This window comes from Petaurus breviceps, unplaced genomic scaffold (assembly GCF_028583685.1).
Source record: "Petaurus breviceps papuanus isolate PSGF00001 unplaced genomic scaffold, PetGlider_PUasm1.0 38, whole genome shotgun sequence".
Classification (NCBI taxonomy): Eukaryota; Metazoa; Chordata; class Mammalia; order Diprotodontia; family Petauridae; genus Petaurus; species Petaurus breviceps.
Genome location: NW_027186304.1, coordinates 30,956,412 through 30,975,358, shown reverse-complemented (window position 1 = coordinate 30,975,358; position 18,947 = coordinate 30,956,412). Strand labels below are relative to the sequence as shown.

The 18,947-nt window shown below is 38.1% G+C and overlaps 1 protein-coding gene across 2 annotated transcripts in view; it reads right to left on the bottom strand.

Annotated features, from left to right (window-relative positions):
- The window catches only part of MYOM1 (myomesin 1), a 171,172-nt gene that overhangs the window by 138,831 nt on the left and 13,394 nt on the right, over positions 1–18,947 (bottom strand). For both annotated transcript variants that reach the window (XM_069099711.1, XM_069099712.1), the window contains exons 3-5: positions 9,464–9,604; positions 1,922–2,135; positions 1,297–1,454 (exon numbers count right to left, since the gene is read on the bottom strand). In XM_069099711.1, coding sequence (XP_068955812.1) covers positions 1,297–1,454; positions 1,922–2,135; positions 9,464–9,604 — 513 coding nt within the window. The remainder of the gene's footprint in view (positions 1–1,296; positions 1,455–1,921; positions 2,136–9,463; positions 9,605–18,947) is intronic.

Genomic DNA, 18,947 nt, shown 5'->3' with positions numbered 1-18,947 from the left:
GGGTTGTCAATTTCAATGGGAAATCCCAGTATTTTTGATCTTGCTACCAGGATGGGGAAGGATGAGGCATAGGGAGACTTTGTTCCTAGGCATAGTTGGGTCTTTTATGAATTTAAGCCTGATGATTGAAAAAACTTTTTGTCTTCACTAGATGATGCCACTAAACATTTAATTTCTGACTAATCTCACTGTTATTTGCCTTGATAGTTGTTAACTGACTGGTTTCCATACTCTGGATTTCAACCTTATGAGACTAATGAAAAGGTTTATACAAAAACAGTATATATCCAATTATAAATCCATAAAATGTATTTGTGTGTGTGTGTAATTACAAATTGCTCCTTGAGAAATAACCTTGGAAAACAAAAGAAAAAAATGAATGATTTCATCCATCTTCATTATTAGTGGTCAAAAGTGTTGACTATCATAGGAAAGAAAGGAAGAAATTCCACGGGTGAATATTCACTTTCATGTATCTTTTATTCTTTCAGCATGCATTGCTCTCCACATCACGTGTGAGGATAAAGGAAAAACCACACAAAACACACATGTCACCGATGTCACAGGATTATAAAGAAAAGGCTTCTTTTTAAATTGGCTTAATTCTTTCCAGGGTCTGCTGTCTGTGGCCAGAGCCCCAGTGCCTGTTGTAGGTCACTTTGCAAGCTAGAGCTCGGAAAGACATTAGACAATTATAGAAGAACACTAAAGGGGAAAAAAGACCTTTTTCCTTTGTTGGGAGCAAAAAAGATGATTTTGACAACCCCTTTAATAAGTGATATTTTCAAACCTAATTATTTTTCGGTGCATATGAGAAAACACAGTAGGATCAGAGATGACACACAGGAGTAGGCATGATGGGTAGCTATCTTTTTTTGAGATTTACATTTAAAAAAAAAGGAAAAACAGTAGAGCATTACTTCTAGTCAAAATGATTATATATTTGCCAACCTTGTCATAAAAGGGTAACGGGATTTTATTAAAGTTCTCAGTCTCTCTCCTATTCTGTCTGTGGCCATAGATTTTGATTTTATTTAAGAGGTTTTCAGTAACTTTCAATACTGTATTTAAGATGTGGAAACAGTAATGTCCTCATCATAAAAGCATTCTCTTTCTCTTGCATAAAGTACACAGTCCAGCATCATAATCCCTCCTGACAATCCTTCAAACTACAAACTGTCTTCATTGATTTTTATACACTGGTAGTCCAAATCAAGTCCATTGTTGTAACAGCTAAATTAGAAGTCACGTATATTGATTGTTTCTATCAATAATTCTTTTAAAGGTACAACCTACCATGTGAGCCGTGGTTCTGGCCAGCCTGACACAGAGCAGTGTATTCTGACATTCTGTTTCTCCCAGACAGTGTGGGAACGAGGCTTGATGACAAACTCAGGAGCATGGAGGAGGCTATCTTCATTCAACTTTCTATGAAATTCCTCAGTCTCTTCTAACTGAAAAAAACATGTTAACAAAACGATTCCAAAATCAAAATATTCTATCTCCCTAAAAAAAAATATTGAATAAACCACAATTTTAAGCTGTTGGGGTTTGATTTTCATTCTGAGCCTCAAGTTTGTTTCTAAAAGGTTATAATTTGTTCTGATGATCTTTCATAGCCTTGGCAAATGATTTTTATGAGTCTTTAAAGCTCATTAAGGTTTTCTTAACCCTAATCTAGAGCAAGGGATTCTCCCTCCCTTCAATGGACTTCTCAATACTTTTTAAAATGTTTCAGAGTTTAACATGAGGTTGAGAAATGTTTAACTTGTCTCCTTTGAATTTCTCTTTTGTCTTTACTCCTGCTTCCCTTAACCCCTGCAGAGTTTCATGCGTTTTAGCACTTATAGGAAATCTTGCATCTAAAGCAGATTGCATGCATGTTCCCCTTTGGCAACATGACTTATATGTCCGCTCTTACTGTTTTCCTCAGTGCCAAGCGTTCTGCCTTCTCCCGTATGGCCACTTTCCTTGATTTCTTCTCAAAAATCTCCTCCTGCTGGGAAGATACAGTGGACTGCTTGGTGGTGGTGATGCCTTCACCAGTGGCCAAAAGATTTCTCCGGGCAACATAGGCAGCGGCTTCTTTAATTCTTTCTTCTTCTGTATCAGTAATTCCGTTGACATGTACCTGGCTAAAAATCAAATTAAAAAAATACAAGTCCAATGAATAAGCATTCAAATCCTCATTTTTGCCCTATGTACCAAATTCCATATGCATACCACACAGAGGTATTCATTTGCAATGTACATAGAGATTGTTATTGACATTATGCAAAGATTTTTCACCTTTCAAAGTGATCCACCATTACTGTTGTTCAATACTATCTGACTCTTTGTGACTCCATTTGGAGTCTTCTTGGTGAAGATACTGGACTAGTTTGCCATTTCCCTCTCCAGCTCTTTTTACAGATGAAGAAACTGAGGTACACAAGGTTAAGTGATTTGTCCAGGATCACATAGTTAACAAGTGTCTGAGGCTGGATTTGAACTTGGGTCTTCCTGACTCCCAGCCTGGTGCCCTATCCACCATGCACCTAGCCACCCATAAACTGATGATTTCTACTAAAACATGTACTTCCTTGGTTTGTTGAAATGTAATTTTATTTACATCCATATTTTCAAGAATATTGTAGTTAGGCATCTAGGTGATAAAGTGGATAAAATGCTGGACCAGGAATAAGGAAGACTTGCATTCAAATATGGCCTTATATCCTTACTAATGACCCTGGACAAGTCACTTAACTTTCATTTGCCTCAGTTTCTTCTTCTGTAAAATGAGAATAATAATAGCCCTTACCTCTCAGGGTTATCAGGATTAAATTACATAATATTTGTAAAGTGGTTTACAAACCTTAAAATCCCATAGAAATACTCACTATTATTATTAGCAAGTCTGCATTCTATTTGAAGCCTAAACTCCTATGGTTTGATAGAGTCAGATTCTTCCCCACTTTTCAATTTATTTATTTATTTTAGTTTTCAATAGTCACTTTCACAAAATTTTGAGTTCCAAATTTTCTCCCCATCTCTTCCCTCCCCCCACCCCCTGACAGCATACATTCTGATTACCCCTTCCCTCCTATCCTTACCCTCCCTTCTATCACCACCCCCTTCTCTTATCCCCTTCCCCTTCTATTTGCCTGTAGGGTAAACTAGATTTCTATGCCCCATTGTCTGTGTATCTTACTTCCCAGTTGCCTGTAAAAACAATTTTTAACATTTGTTTTTTTTAAAACTTTGAGTTCCAAATTGTCTTTCTTCCTCCCTCCCCAACACCCTTACTGAGAGGGCAAGCAATTCGATAAAGGTTGTACATGTGTATTCATGCAAAACACTTCCATAATAGTCATGTTGTGAAAGACTAACTATATTTCCCTCCATCCTAACCAGATTGGGATTCTTAAAAATAAGCTGGTACAATATTCAGAGCAATTCCATGGAAAAATGAGCTCCAGACTTTATACTAACTAAATCAACCACGTGGCTCCATCTAACTCTCTGGGACAATGAAACGTGTGCACATTTTCAACTTAACAACTCTGTTGGGTTTATTCATTTCCTGTTTGGGAAACTGATCAGCTCCATAATAGCCAGTCTTGGTCACAGAAAAGAGTAAAAGGCATGCGAGTTATTGTTGAGTGTGTTGAGCTGTCTCCTGGTGGGAAGGTTACGGCATAATTTGTTGGAGGAAAGACTGAACAATGTTTCTAGATTATCAAGACACTAAAAAAATTTCTATATTCCTAAACAAGTAGTCATTGTGCATGGTTCTTTCTTGTCCTTTAAAAAAAATGCTCCTCAAACACTCCCCACTAGAGGGCGCCAAAAGTGCCAAATTGATAATCCTGCCTAGCCCCAGCAGAGAAGCAGGAAACCATGGGGCCGCTGTTTAGTTAGTCTTGTTAAACAGTTTTCCATTAGGGGTGATGGAAGAGACCAGATCTCTAACCAGGAATGGTCATGATATAAACTCCCCAATGCATCAGAAAACTTTTTTTTAAATGGATCTATTTAGAATAAAAGATCTGCCACCAAATCATTACATTTACTGATACAGCAAGGTCATTTCTAATAGCATCCTGTCAGAATGTTTTTGGTTTTCTTTGGTTGATGGTTGTGTTAGGAGGAGAAAACAAAGTCCCATAAAAAGCACTGACCCCTTACAATCTGCATTTTGTAAAGCTATTATCATGAATAATGTATACTATTAAGTAGTCACATGATTGGAGTTCACACTATTTGAAATTATAATTAATTGCATGTAAAATAAGTATGGTATTGGTTCCAACCCAATGGAAATACATACTTTGAATTCAAATAATGTAACCATTTCACAGGATTCATGGTTTGTATTCTTCATGATTGCCTCAAAATTATTTTTAAAATACAAAAGTTTTATTTTTGGAATCTTTCTCAGTCTGTTTTTTGCAACTTTCTTGGGCGTTACTTCTAGACAGGATGCAGCCAATTTTAGTTACACTGAAAAGTCAGGGTTCAAAATTCAGAGTTTCTTCAGTCCTGTTACAGTGGAGAAGTAACACAGAGCCAGCTGCTTTGTTATCCCCTTCTGAGGGACCATTAGCACCATGAGCAGAGCACATGCAGATAATATATTTACATATTCTTGACATCTTATTCCATAAAGTTGGTCATGTATGCATGCAGCGGCTGAATGCTGAGGAGAAAATTCCAGCTTTTCTTCTCCATCCTAGAATCTAATAAACCCAGATTGTGGCCTGGGTGGACCTTATCTCTCATTAAATTCAAAGGATTTACTTCCATGGATTTTCCCTTAGCTCTCGCCCACCTCTGCAACTGATTCACTGAATGTCCTCAGGTAAGTCAGTCAACCAGCATTCATTAAGTGCCTTTATGGCAGGCACTTCATTCCTCTCCATCTCGGTGGTCTCATCTGCAGAATGGGGGCCTAGACTCATCCCTCTAATCCTTTACAAGTCTAACATTCTATGATTCTAATTTCTTCAGGAAATCAGAGGGAGGAGACAGGAAGGGAAGGGAAGGGAAGGGGAGGAGAGGAGAGGAGAGGAGAGGGGAGGAAAAGGAAAAGGAAAGGAGAAAAAAGATATTGTCACTAAATTTGCCTGTTTTACTCCATGGAAGTCTGCCTCAGCTTCCTCAACTGAAAAATAGAGATAATAATACCACCTACCTTCTAGGATTCTTGTGAAAATAAAAGGAAATAATATCTGTAGTCCTTTGCAAATCTTAAAGCACTACTTTTTGTTATTATTGTTTTTGTTATTATACCATTTAGGGGTTATATGAATAGACACTTGCTTGGTATGTGTTGATAATTTAAAATAAGAGCTCATATTTTTATAGCGCTTACTGTGTATCAGGCACTGTGTAAAACACTTTACAATTCATATCTCATTTAACTCTCACAACAGCCCTGCTACATAAAGTGCTGTTATGATCCCCATTTTACAAATGAGGAAAGTAAGGCAATCAGAGGTTAAGTGATTTGCTCAGGGTCACACAGCTAGTGTCTGAGGTTGTAGTTGAACTCATGTCTAGCTGCCAAGAAAGGCATATTACCCCTAAAGGCACGTGAAAGAAGAGAAAGAAGACATCTAGCTCTACTCAATAAAACAAAAAGCAGTGGTATTTTGAGTTGTCTTCCAAAAGAAATGCTTTTAGGGGTAGCTAGGTGGTGCAGTGAATAGAGCACTGGCCCTGGAGTCAGGAGGAACTGTGTTCAAAACCTGCCTCAGACACTTATCACTTACTGTGTGACCCTGGGCAAGTCACTTAACCCCAATTGCCCTGCCTTCTCCCCTGGGGAAAAAAAGCTTCTTTAAAGAACAATAAAATTGCATATGAATTTTTAGAGAAGATTTTGGAGCATTTTAGAGATTATTCAGGTTTTGATATACCTTGTAATATGCTTTTATTGAATAGAAATTAAAGGATTTAACACATCTCAGTCCTTGGCAGCACATGGGAAAAAAACAAAAACAAAACAAACCTTGCATAATCACTTTTTGGATTCTGTCTAACCTCACACACATTGCTTACAAAGTCAATCCTGGAGTCTCCTTTTCCATTTGGGGGGGTGAGGGGGGATTGGGTGTGCCATTTGAGAGACACAATACTATAGAGCTGAAAGAGGAAGGAAAGGAGGCTTAATGTAAGACACTTGGGAGCTTTATTTTGAAACATTTCATTAAATAAAATACAAATGTAGGATACTTTCAAAGTCTGCAGCTGATGGTTTGCAGAGAGAAAAAAATGTGACAGAGGGAAAAAATCTAAGCCTTTTTTTGAGGGATGGGAGGTATAACACATACAATATTAAATCCATATGTATTTTAGCTTGTATGAAGTTCTATTAAATATGAATATCTATTAAATTATCTTCAGTAGGCAGCAACATATTTATAGAAAAAATGTGACTGTTTACCCAAAAAATTCACTTAAAAAAAGCAGAGAATTGAAGTAATAAGCTAAAAATAGTATCTCACACAGAAGGAAGTGAAGGAAAGGATTTTATTTATTCCCCAAGTTCCACCCCAGGCACAGTTCCTTTAGACTGTGGAACACTCCAAAAAGCAGGCCCCCTGTCAGAACAGGAAAGATTAACACAGAAGCACAAATTGGGACGGAAAGAATTCCTACTGACTTTGATCTAGGCTCTGCTTTTCCATGACATTTCTTGATGTCATTTGGCCTGAGAGGATGACATTTGGTCAGCCACCTTAAGATCATGAATCACTGGCCCAGCAAAGAAAAACAAATAGGAAAGGACCCAAGGATTCTCCCAGCCCTTCATCTCGGCTCCTTGGTCCAGTTCCTTTCAAGCTTCCTTAGGACGCTATTGGAGTTCAAATGAAAATTACCACAAAAGTAATGAAAACTACACTGAGCTGGAAGCCGATCCATTTCTCCTGGTTGCTGTTTGCCTTCATGAAATAAAAGGAAATAATTTGTTTTCCATCAGAACCCAAACCTTTGATACTAAGGTTAAATGATGTAGTAAAATTTTCCATGATTAAAGTCTATGAAACTTTTAGATCATGTTTGCAGCTGTCTTTTTTCTTCTTAATAAATAATAATTAAACAAGCAAAACATCAGTCAACAAAGCAATTTTCAGGGTAACTAAATAGTGGTATGTTATCTGACCCTTCCCATTCTCCTCATTTTATTTGATATTTTACTTAAATATTCCTTTCCTTTATTCTTCTCTAGTAGTCTGATCAATATCATCTCAAGCATGCTGTCCTTCCAAGTTCTAAGAAATTTGAAATGTGTTTTTAAAAGTATTCTTCCTGGGGCGGCTAGGTGGCACAGTGAGTAGAGCACCAATGCTGGAGTCAGGAGGACCTGAGTTAAAATCTAGCCTCAGACACTTAACACTTACTAGCAGTGTGACCTTGGGCAAGTCACTTAACCCCAGTTGGCCTGCTTTCCCCTCTCCAAAAAGCAAAAAATAAAAAAATTCTTCCATATAGAATCTCCCTGTCTTCTGAGAGGACTACTTTTAGAAAACAAAACTCCCAAATCATACATGATAGCCTTCAAAATGTTGTTTTAAAACATTTTTTATTGCTCTCATAGTCAATGTTCAATATTTTTCTCTTTTTTAATTTATTATTTTCCCCAATTATATGTAAAAACAAGGGGAGGCCAGGTGGCTCAGTGAGTAAGAGCACCGGCCCCAGAATCAGGATGACCTGGGATCGAATCCAAGCTCAGATACTTAGCACCACACCCAGAAATAACTGGCCGTGTAACCTTGAGCAAGTTACTTAACCCCAATTGCTTTAAAAAAAAAGTTTAACTTTTTTTTCAAAAATTATTTTAAAAATAACTTTCTTGATTTTTCCTCCAGAGAAAGATACCATTTCGAGAATAAATATTAAGCATAAAAACAGTAAACAAGAGATTTTATAAATCATGAATGAAAATAAGAACCTATTAATGATATAAGTTCAGGTTCAAAGTATCATAGATTGCAGGCCAGAAGGGATCTCAAAGGCCATTTGGTATCATGAACATTTTTTACAGATAAGGAAACTTGGGCCTAGGAAGGTTAAGTGGGTTGCCTAAGGTCACACAACATCAGAGACAGGTTTTGAACTCAGGTTCTCTGGCTCTTGAGTTAGTCTAATTTCTCATTATAATAAATTTCAAAAAGGTCTCCCCACCTTTCCTACCTATCTACTCTTACAACCTTTCCTATCCTATTATAAGCCTCCAAAGTACAAAAATAATGCAATGGTGGAAGTGGGAGAGGGGAGGCAAGGAAAAGGAGGGGAAGGGTCTGGTGAATATGCACAATTTGCTTGGTTGAGGCAATCTCCATGTGGAAGAGACTGGGAAACCTCCTTCAAGAAAGACTGAAGCATATATATTTATAGCTATAGAGAAACGTATCTAAATTTTATTGTGGCCTTCTGGGGGGTGGGGGTAGGGGAAAAAAGAACAAAGTAAAAAAGTGCACAGCAGAAAACAAAAGAAAATGCACCAGGAAGCAAAGAAAAGATGGAGAGTTCTCAAAACAAGTATTATTTATCATATAGGCTTTCTTGAAATAAAAATGTATTGTTTCATATTTTGAATCCTCTCTTATGTTCTGCTCTACACATGACATGCTTTTTTTTTCCTTTCTAACTTTGTACTTAAGTTCCAATATTTATGGTATGCTTTTGTTTCTTTTTTCTATTTGGTGTTTGTGTTCTGGCGTTTGAGTCTAAATTAAAATTTTAGGAAAAAAAAAAGGCTGAAGTGACAGGTATTGGAAAGGGCCTGCTCCCCCATTTGGAGCAGGAGCAGACATTCTGGACTGGTTCTACTCAGCTCACCATGAGGTGAATGCCTCTCCTCTTTCCTGCTTTTAAGTGAAGGGAGTTTTGGAGAAAGTTATGACCTTATGAGTTTCCAAAGGTTATGATGACTAGCCACCAGAGGTCCCCAGGCTGGATTTGGTAGCCAGCCTAGTCCAGCAGAAGTGAGCCCAAGCAGAGATCCTGAGGACACAGTCTAATAGTAGCTGAGATAGATTCATTTAGTAGCTGTATTACATTTAGAGGCGAACTTCATGGGGTAAACGTTGGGTATAAACTTCTTTGGGGTTTGGACCTACTCTCTAAAGGGACCTGGGGGGTTTGAGGAGAGTGTGCCCCCAGGAGATGTGTGTGTGTGTGTGTGTGTGTGTGTGCGCGTGCGCATGCAATGTTTGTGCTTCTGTTCTCGCTGTATCTTTGTATCTTGGTGGTAGGTATCCTTTTGTAAAGGCTAATCAATGTTGATTGGTTGAATGGAGCTAGGATGCTGATTCTTGGTAATCTGCAGTCATGAGCCCACCAGAATGGGAGGGGTTTGAGTGTGGAGCATCCAGAGAAGGCCACTCCCAGAGCCACAGGGGTACCCCTGGAAACCTGAGAAAACGATGTAATCAACCTCTTTCTGCAAGAATGAATCAGAAAGCATACATACCGCCCTGAGAAGATAGGTACCACGTAGTCTTTTGGCTGGTTTTCTTTCTCCTCTCCAGAGACAAGGCTCTTTTTGGCCCTTTTAGTTTGGGGACTCAGCTTGGAGGAATAATCTTCTATCATTAGAGAGGAATCTGTAAGTCTGAAATAAAACCCCTGAGGTTAGACTCTAATACTATGGAAAGATATATTCAGAACACAAACACAAAAGTTGAGATTTAACTTGTAAAACTTTTCATAGGATCTTGGATCTTGAATAATTTTCTTTTCTAATCTGGAGCCCATTAAATGTGGGTACATACAGAAGAAACTAAAAATAATGTTTCCACGTACATATGAGAAAAGAATTTAGACTATATTTAAAACCAGTAAGAGAATATCCTAGAAGGCTTGAAGGTTAAAAAAACAAGTTTTTTTTTAAATAATAATTCCTTTTGCTTATTGCTCTCATAGTCAATGTTCAATATTTTTCTCTTTTTTAACATTTTATTTTTCCCAATTATAAGTAAAAACAAGTTGAACATTCTTTTTTTTTCAAATTTTGAGTCCAACATTCTCTCCCTCCCTCCTCTGCCCTCCCCCACATTGAATATGTTTCCTCAATATAGGCAAAAGAGTCCATATCCCAGTCTAGACTGCATTTATTTGCGTGGCTTCAGGTCCCCTCATTATCCAATACAGTAAATGCATTCTGTAGGGGTTTGATGACTTGACAAAAAAATTCAATTTAATTAATATCAGTTTAATGCTTTGAATATTGCAGACACTTTGGGAGATCCAAAGAATAAGGCACATTTGCCACTCTCACTGAGCTTGTAGTCCAATAGAATCCCTTGTTCCCTTCCAAACTGGACTCAGATGCCATCTTTTACATGAGGCCTTTCCCTAATTCCCACAAATCTCTTCCCATAAATGCATTTTGTGAGAGGCCATATTCACAGAACATGTGACATAGTGCAGATGGAATCAGTCTCAGAGTCAGGAAGATCTGGGTTCAGTTCCTGCCCCTGACACATACTGATTGTATAACCCTGGACAAGTCACTGAACCTCTCCATACTCAAGGCAACTTTCTAAGACTATATTAAGTCACAAAGAAGGTACCAATCTGCATTGGTAAGAGGGAGTTTTCTCATTGGGAGATCTCTGCACTGATGGAATAATAGGTCTAGTCTAACAGAAAAATTTGCATATATCTGTGTGTGTGTGTGTGTGTGTGTATGTGTGTGTTATCTCCTCCCACAAATAGAATGGAAGCTCCTTGGGAGCAGAGACTATTTGATTTTGGTTTTTGTGCTGCTGGTACCTAACATAGTGCCTAGTATAGACTGAGCACCTGCTTTAGAAATGTTGGTTAGTTGATTGGTTGATGAAAGTAGGAACCATATTATGAAGGGTATTGACTAATGAGAAGGTTTCTGAATAGGGGATTGATGTGTGCAAAAATGAAAAGAAGAATCCAGAAGTGATAATAGAATGGATTTGGGCACAGAGATAAGGAGGAGACTGGAGAGAGCCCTCTTTGTATCTCCCTCAGTGTCTATTACATACAAGGCACTCAACTGATTTTCATTTACCTGAATCTGTAGAATATTGCTGTTTGTCCTTTATGCTCAAAGAGGACCAAAATAACATCACAATATTAGGGTCAATGTATAGTGTGTCCGACTTGGGCCGATCACACCAATAGGAGCTCAGAGAGCTCTACCACAGGTCAGGCACAATAGTCCATATGATCATTTGGGAGGGAGATGTCTCTAAATTTTCACATCTCGTGTTTCTTTTAAGTTATCACAATTCTGGTTTGCTCATAGAGCACAACACCTTCTTTGATGAAAGACTTTAGGCCCCCACATTGTCCTAACCAGTAGTGCAGAGGTAGATGACCTGACAAAGAAATTCAATTGAATTCACTTCTATAGATAAGAGTTATTGGCAAAAGAATGATTGCAATTTTCCAAGTGTGACGTGGAATATTAAGATAGTGGAAGTAGGAATTTCCTTTTGTTTTGTTACTAGAGGCATTAAAGGTCTTTAAAGTAGAATGTATGTGATGAAGTTATTTCTAATAATGAAGATCTAAGAGAGTACTTGTAATGAGAATAAAGAAGAGACAATAGATGTGACAGGAGGTGAGGGAAAAGGAAGAGTCAAAGGCAATGCCATTCACAGGTGATTGAGTGAGTGATGGTGCCATTGACAGATGTTTAGAAAATCAGGACGAGGTGCGGCTAGGTGGTGCAGTGAATAGAGCACCAGCCCTGGAGTCAGGAGAACCTGAGTTCAAATCCAACCTCAGACACTTAACACTTACTAGCCATGTGACCTTGGGCAAGTCACTTAACCCCAATTTCCCTGCCTTCCCCCTCGAAGGAAGGAAGGAAGGAAGGAAGGAAGGAAGGAAGGATGGATGGAAGAGAAAAAATTGAGAAGGAAAAGCAGATTTTGGGGAAAAGACAATATGTTAAATTTTGGGTATTTGAGTCTGTAGCGCTAATAGCATACCCATGTGGAGATGTCTAAAATAATTAAAGTAGAATTTATGTGATGAAATTATTTCTAATAATAAAGATCTAAGAGTAATCTTGCCAGTGTAAAGTCTATAGTGGCAACATGACAACAGATTGGAGTGCTGGTCTTTGAGTCAGAGCTCATCTCTGATGTTCATTGGGTGTGATCCTGGGCAAGTCAAGTAACCTCTCTCTGACTGAGGCTTTAGCACTTAACTTCTGGACTTCAGTTCCCATCACTATCACTAAAATGAGGGAGTTGGACTAGATGTCCTTTAAGGTCCCTTCCAGTTCTGATCCTATAATACATGAGGAATTACAAGCACTTCACACATTTGTGCACACACGAATCTGATCATGCATGCTTCTTTAAAAAACCCTTTTTTTGGCTTCTTATTAAGCATCAAATAAAGTCCAAAATTACTATTTGGGTATTTCACAATCTAGGTACCACACTAATTTTCCAGACTCCTCTTTTAACACTTTCTCCTTCATGTACTCTATGCTCTAATCAAGCTCAATTACTTATTATACTTCCACTCTCCTCTCTCCTTGTCTTTGTCTGTGCCGTTCCGAATGCTAGGATGCAAATTCCTCTCTGAAATCAGTCCCCAACCAAAATTTTCTCTTCTTCCTTGAGCCTTTTATAGTATTTTATCATATTTATATAACATTTTAATTTATAACATTTATTGTTATATATGATATATACATTATTATATTATATATGTTTTGCTCACTGCTTATTATGGTTTATGTTCTATTATAACTATTTGTCAATACTTCCTACACACACACACACACACACACACACGCAGATTATAAACTCTAGACAGGAAAGAATTATGTCTCATTATAAGCAGTCTATTCCCCCATAGTCTACTACATATGGGTGCTTCAAACAGAGCAAGTGCTTTAAAAAAAAAAGTGTTGTCGAACTGAATTGAATGGTGAGTCTAATTTTAATGATTCACAACAATATAAAAATGTGGGACAGATAGTATCATTTGTTTATACCTCATACTTCCTCCTCACATCCCCGCTGCATCCTGGGCCATCTCTAGTTGTCCTGATCTATATCTACTCACTGGACCCAGATGACTCTGGAGGAGAGAGTGAGGCTGGTGACTTTGCACAGCCCTCCCTCACTTAAGTCCAATTCACTTGCAAGTCATGGCATCTCTTCACTGATGTCATGGTCCTCTTTGAGAACAAAAGACAAGCGACAACAATAACCTCACAGTATATGTTTAGCAGAGTTCCTGGAACAGAGTAAAATGCTTTGTCTAGTCACCCAGCAATCTATCCCTCTCTCTCTCTCTCTTTTTTTAGCATTTATATAGCACTTTAAGGCTTGCAAAGCATATTACAATTATTATCTCACTTTATCCTCACAACTGAGGCAGATAAAATGAACTGACTTGTATAGGGTTACACAGTTATTATGTGTCTGAGACTGGATTTGAACTCATTTTCCTGATTCTGAGTCTGACACTCTATCCATTGTGCCACCTAGCTGCCTATCTAACATGGTACCATCACAAATTGCTCTCTAGAAAACAGAAGTGATAAATTATGATCATGTTCTCAAAATTGTCTTCAAGTACTTGAATCCTAAAAAAAAAAAAAAAAGATTTAAAGACCTATTTTAATTGAGAAAGTTTTTATCAGGAGACTTAAATTTTTATGCTTTCAGAACATTCAAACTAGTTCTTTGGAAGCCCTTTACAAAAAATAATAAACAACAACAAAAACAAAATACAAGTTTCCAAAGAAGCACATGAAAGACCTTGGGGTCAAGGACCTATGATTTGAAGTTCAAGAACAATCGAGAAGAGAAATAGTGCTGGAGAAGCTTCCATTTTGAAGACACTAACAATTTTATAATGATATGGTATTGATCATTTTAAAGAAAGCAAATTATTGGCTATATATATCATCTGCTCAACAAAATACAGAGCCTAACGACTACTAATGTTTAAGGTTGAATTTTTTAGAATAGTTAAAATACTATGCAATTTTCAAATTCCTTTAAATTTTAATACTTCCTAGAGTCATCTAAGATCTTTGAAACAATTTGGGCTTTAAGTGTGAACTACTTTAAAATGAAAACAACACATACACACCACAAAACTCCTACAGTAAGTCCCACCCCCCCCCCAGTGGATTCTAACCTTGATGAAATTCTTCATTCAAGTTTTATATGGGATATTTAATTTTTTTTAAGTTATATGCAGTGTAATAACATATAATAATAAAGATGGGAAAAAAGCTCAAATGGGACCCATTTGAGATTTTTTCCCATCTTTATCCTTTCTGAGTTTTAATTGTCAGAGATAATATGACTCTAGGAACTGAATATAGGATAGGGGAAATTAGGGATTATAGGAGTACCTATGTGCTCCTGACTGTGTGTGTGTGCGTGCTCATGTATATATGTATGTGTGTATGCATACATATTATGTGTATATATTACATTTTTTCCCTTCACTATCATACTGCTTATGGTTCTGTTTCCTACATTGCAAATTCCATAGTTGGCATGAACATGTTTGTTTCAAACAATGATTATCATGCTACATTACCCTGCCTGGGATACGCTTTGCCAGGAGCAGTCACAGGGAAAATATTTTGGCTAATACCCTTTGGAGTCTCTCTTGATCCTTCCAGGGGGAAGGGAGTTTTTCCTCCCCTGAACTTTTATGACACTGCTTGTACCTCTCTTACGCACATAACCACAAGACAAAATCGAATGTTACTTAAACTGTGAACTTCTTCAATATAGACCCTTATCTTTTTAAATCTCCCTCAGTACTTAGGACAGTGCTTTGCATAGAGTAGGTACTTCATAAGTATTAATTAAATCGTATTTGTTGAATTTCCCTAGGAATTCTATGTAGTCATAATAGTCAACCAAATAATAGTAGTATAGTAATAGTAATAGCAGCAGCAGCAATAGCAGCAGTAGTAATAAAAGCTAGCGTTCACATAGAGCTTTTGCAAAGGACTTTACGTACATTATTTCATTTGATCCTCATAACAAATATTGGAGTTAATGCTACTGCTATCCCATTTTTCAGATTAGAAAGTAGCAGAAGGCCTCTCAGGCTTTGGTAGAGTTAAGGATCTTCCCCTTGCTAGCTCCTTGACCTTAGGAAAGTCACTTAACCTCGGGAATCTTCAATTATCTTGTCAAGGTGCTGGGGATTTTCATGAACAAAGAGCACCTCAAATGGAGGACACTAAGGGACTTACTTTTGAGAGAGATGATAATGTGTAATAGAAGTGCCTTGGAGTGGCTTTGGAACATGCAGAGTGATTCTATAACCCGTGCTAGTTTGCTAACCACAGGGTTAGGGGAAGACTTTTCAATTAGCCAGGACAAGGGGGAGCCTTCAAAAAGGCAGTAGGCATCATAACCTCAGCCAGTTTCCTTTTGGCTGCATTCTCTCCTTGGCTCTTCTGTCCTAATGGATCTCTGTCTGACATGGTTTGATTCCTTCACTGACAATGAGAAACAAAGCTATAAGAGAAGGCCTGGGGCCTAGCTAACATGACCAATATGTGGCCCTGCGAAAATAGGCATTGGTCTTTTCGACTCTAAATTTGCTCTTTTCCATTTTAGGTGAAAGAGATAAATCTGGAAGCTCCAATTGGTGGGCTTGGAAAGGTCAAGAGGGTGAGCTTCCAGAAGTCTGGCAATGTGAGCCCATGCTGGGTTTTATAGCCAGCCCAGCCTTGATGCTCCGAGGAGCAAGGAAGGACTGACCTTCGGGGTCCTGCCTAGCAGAAGCTGAAATAGGAACTCATCCAGAAGATGACTGGTACTTTTGGGAGTGAATACCAACATTATGCAGCAGTGTGCTAAGAGTGTATCTATCCTAGAGAGCGAGGCCAGATAAGGGGAGAGCATGCCCTGAACACGTAAAGGGGAAATGGTTACACTTTTGTTTTTGCTTTATCTTAGTGAATGTCCTGTTGTGAAAGCTTGTTGACATTAAGAGGATAAAAGCAATTGGGGGGTGCTAGTCACTGGCACCTGACAGTGGGAGGAATACAATTTGGTGGGGGGCTTGAACTGATGGCATTAGAAAAGAGACACCACCAAAACTTTCAGAATACTTATAACCATGAGGGGCATATATAGTGGGCCTGACGCTGTAATAGCATGCCAGGATACAATCACTATGTGCAGGGCCTCATCCAAGATAAAATTAGGCCCTTCATATTTTGGGGGGCTTTCAAGTTTGGGTACCTTAGTTTGTTAAATCATAGAGAAATTGCGGGGAAATGTTTCTTTGTTTTAGGCTGTAATTCTGCAATTTTTTTTTTCAATGTGTGTTTCCATTTGAAAATTCATTTTTTGGGCAGCTAGGTGGTTCAGTGGATAGACCTGAATTCAAATCCAGCCTCAGACACTAGCTGTGTGACCCTGAGCAGGTCACTTAATCCCCTTAACCCCATTTGCCTCAGTTTCCTCATCTGTAAAATGAGCTGAAAAAGAAAATGGCAAACTACAACGGTATCTTTGCAAAGAAAAGCCCAAATGAGGTCATGAAGCATCAGACACAACTGAACAATGACAGACAATACATTTGCAGATGTTTGCATTTGTTGCTTCATTGAATGTCTAAGTATTTGTGTTTATTATATTACTGAATCCTAAATAAGTATTGGTGTAAAAACTAATATGAGAAGTATATAATTCACATTACTAAAATGCTAGTGCCTGGGTGAGAAATGTTTATATTTGCTTTTTGTATTTCAACAGAATTAGACTGCTTACCTTATTGTAGTGTCCTTATACACTACAATTCCATAGGGTATGGCTGTCCTATGGGCCTAAGAACCCCAAGAAATCAACTCTTAGTGCCAAATGTCTTTTCTCGGCAGCTTCACCATTCGCCTTATCTGACCTCATTTGATTCTCTCTATTGTCTCTGAGTCTGTTTCCTCATTTAAAATTTGGGAAAAATAATAATCTCACAATACATTTGTAAGGATCATACATAATGTATGTAAACTCCTTTACTGCAAGCTTTGCTTATCACCTTATATATGAAGATAAAATCCTTTCATACCATAGACTGATTTGCCATAGTCTGTGGTCACTGTGGTAGTTTTGCCAGTGGTCACTGCATTTTCAACATATGAGTTGGCTCTTTCTTCTCTTGTTTCATCCAGAAAGAGTAGCACAGAGAAGGTCAAAGCCCCTGTAGATACTGCTTCAGATCTCAAAGAGGCCCTGGGCCCCTGTGGGGAAGCTCAGTTACCCTGTGCTGCTGCCTAGCCAGCAGGAAGGTGCAGACGCCACAGGACCTTTAGCCCTGCAAAAATGGACCTGACATTTTAACTGAGAGGCACTGGAAAACACCGGCCCTGCTTCTCCTGGGCTTTCAGCTGATTCAATTCATATCACATAAAAAGAAATGCATTCCTTCTCCAGCACATGGTTCACTTACCTAAGCAAGGCTACAATGGCCCTCTGGGCTTCTCATTATCTCAACCTAAATTAAGCATGAATTTAATATACAAGAGGCCCCTAAGAAATAAGGACATTTCTTTTTACATACAAGGAAACCCAAAATGCAAAGAATAACTGCCAACTAATTTTATGGAATGAAAAGCATTCACTGAGTCCTACCTTTCTCCTCCAACAAACAAATCAAGAGACTCATAAGGTTAGAGTAGTGAGAGAGTGTGGAAAGGGGGGTTGGGACCATCCCTCTATTGTTCTTCCAGAATAAAGGATTTAGGTCTTTGTGATCCTTCTTGCAATTTAAGGGTTTTTAAGGAGGCAGTGTTGACTCTGGCCTCATTAGATTTTCCTCTAGCCTCTCACCCTGCTAACTGTCACCTGTTTCATCATTTTAATGGGGTAGATGATGTCAAGTACTTAATCCTGGTGTCTCATGTTGATTCTTTATTACACAGTAACCAGGGTTGTAGTTTGGGTTTATTTGTTTTTTGTGCTAAGACATGGATAATAATGTGATTTTCTTGGAGTAGAAGTTAAATGATACTATTCCCCATCAGCAATCCTTGCAAAGGAGGCAAGAAAGCATGGCCTTACTTCTTAGTCATTTTCAGACAAATCCAATTTCCCATAAAATCCTAGTTCAACTTGGTTTTTACTAATAAGATTTAACCACTTGTGGCTTTGAATCAGTGTATAGATTTCAGGACTTATAAAATTTCAGCGCTAATTATTATGCAAAGAATTATAATAAAGGACTTTGTAGAACCTACCTACAGTCTGCTGGAAAGGAGACTACTCTCCTAGATTTACAATCCTCTAAAGTACATCTCCAAAGTCAATGGTTTTGGAACCCATCAGATTGACTAAGATGACAAGAAAGGAAAATGACAAATGCTGGTGCAGCCGTGGGAAAATAGGTACACTAATGCACTGTTGGTGGAACTTTGAACTGGTCTAGGCATTCTGGAAAGTAATTTGGGACAGTGCTCTAAAAGCTATTAAACTCTGTATACCTTCTGATCCAGAGATACTTATATAAAGTCTATACTCCAAAGAGGTCAAAGAGAAAGGAAAATGACCCATACACATGAAAATATTTATAGTATCCCTTTTTGTGGTAGCTAAGAATTAGATACTGAGAGAGAATGCTCATTAAGTGGAGAATGGCTGGATAAATTGGAATATATGAAAGTGATGGAATACTGTTGCGCTGTAAGAAATGATGATGGGGATGGTTTCAGAAAAACTTGGGAAGACTTGTATGAACTGATGCAGAATGAAGTGAGCAGAACCTGGAGAACAACTGACACAATAAGAACAATGTTGTAAAGACAATCAACTTTAAAAGACTCTAACTTTGATGAATACAATGAACACCCACAATTCCAAAGTTCTCATGAAAAAACATGCTATCTACCCCCAGACAGAGTTTATGGATTCAGAGTGCAGATGGAAGCTCATTTTCTTTTCTTCCGTCCTTCCTTCCTTTCTTTCCTT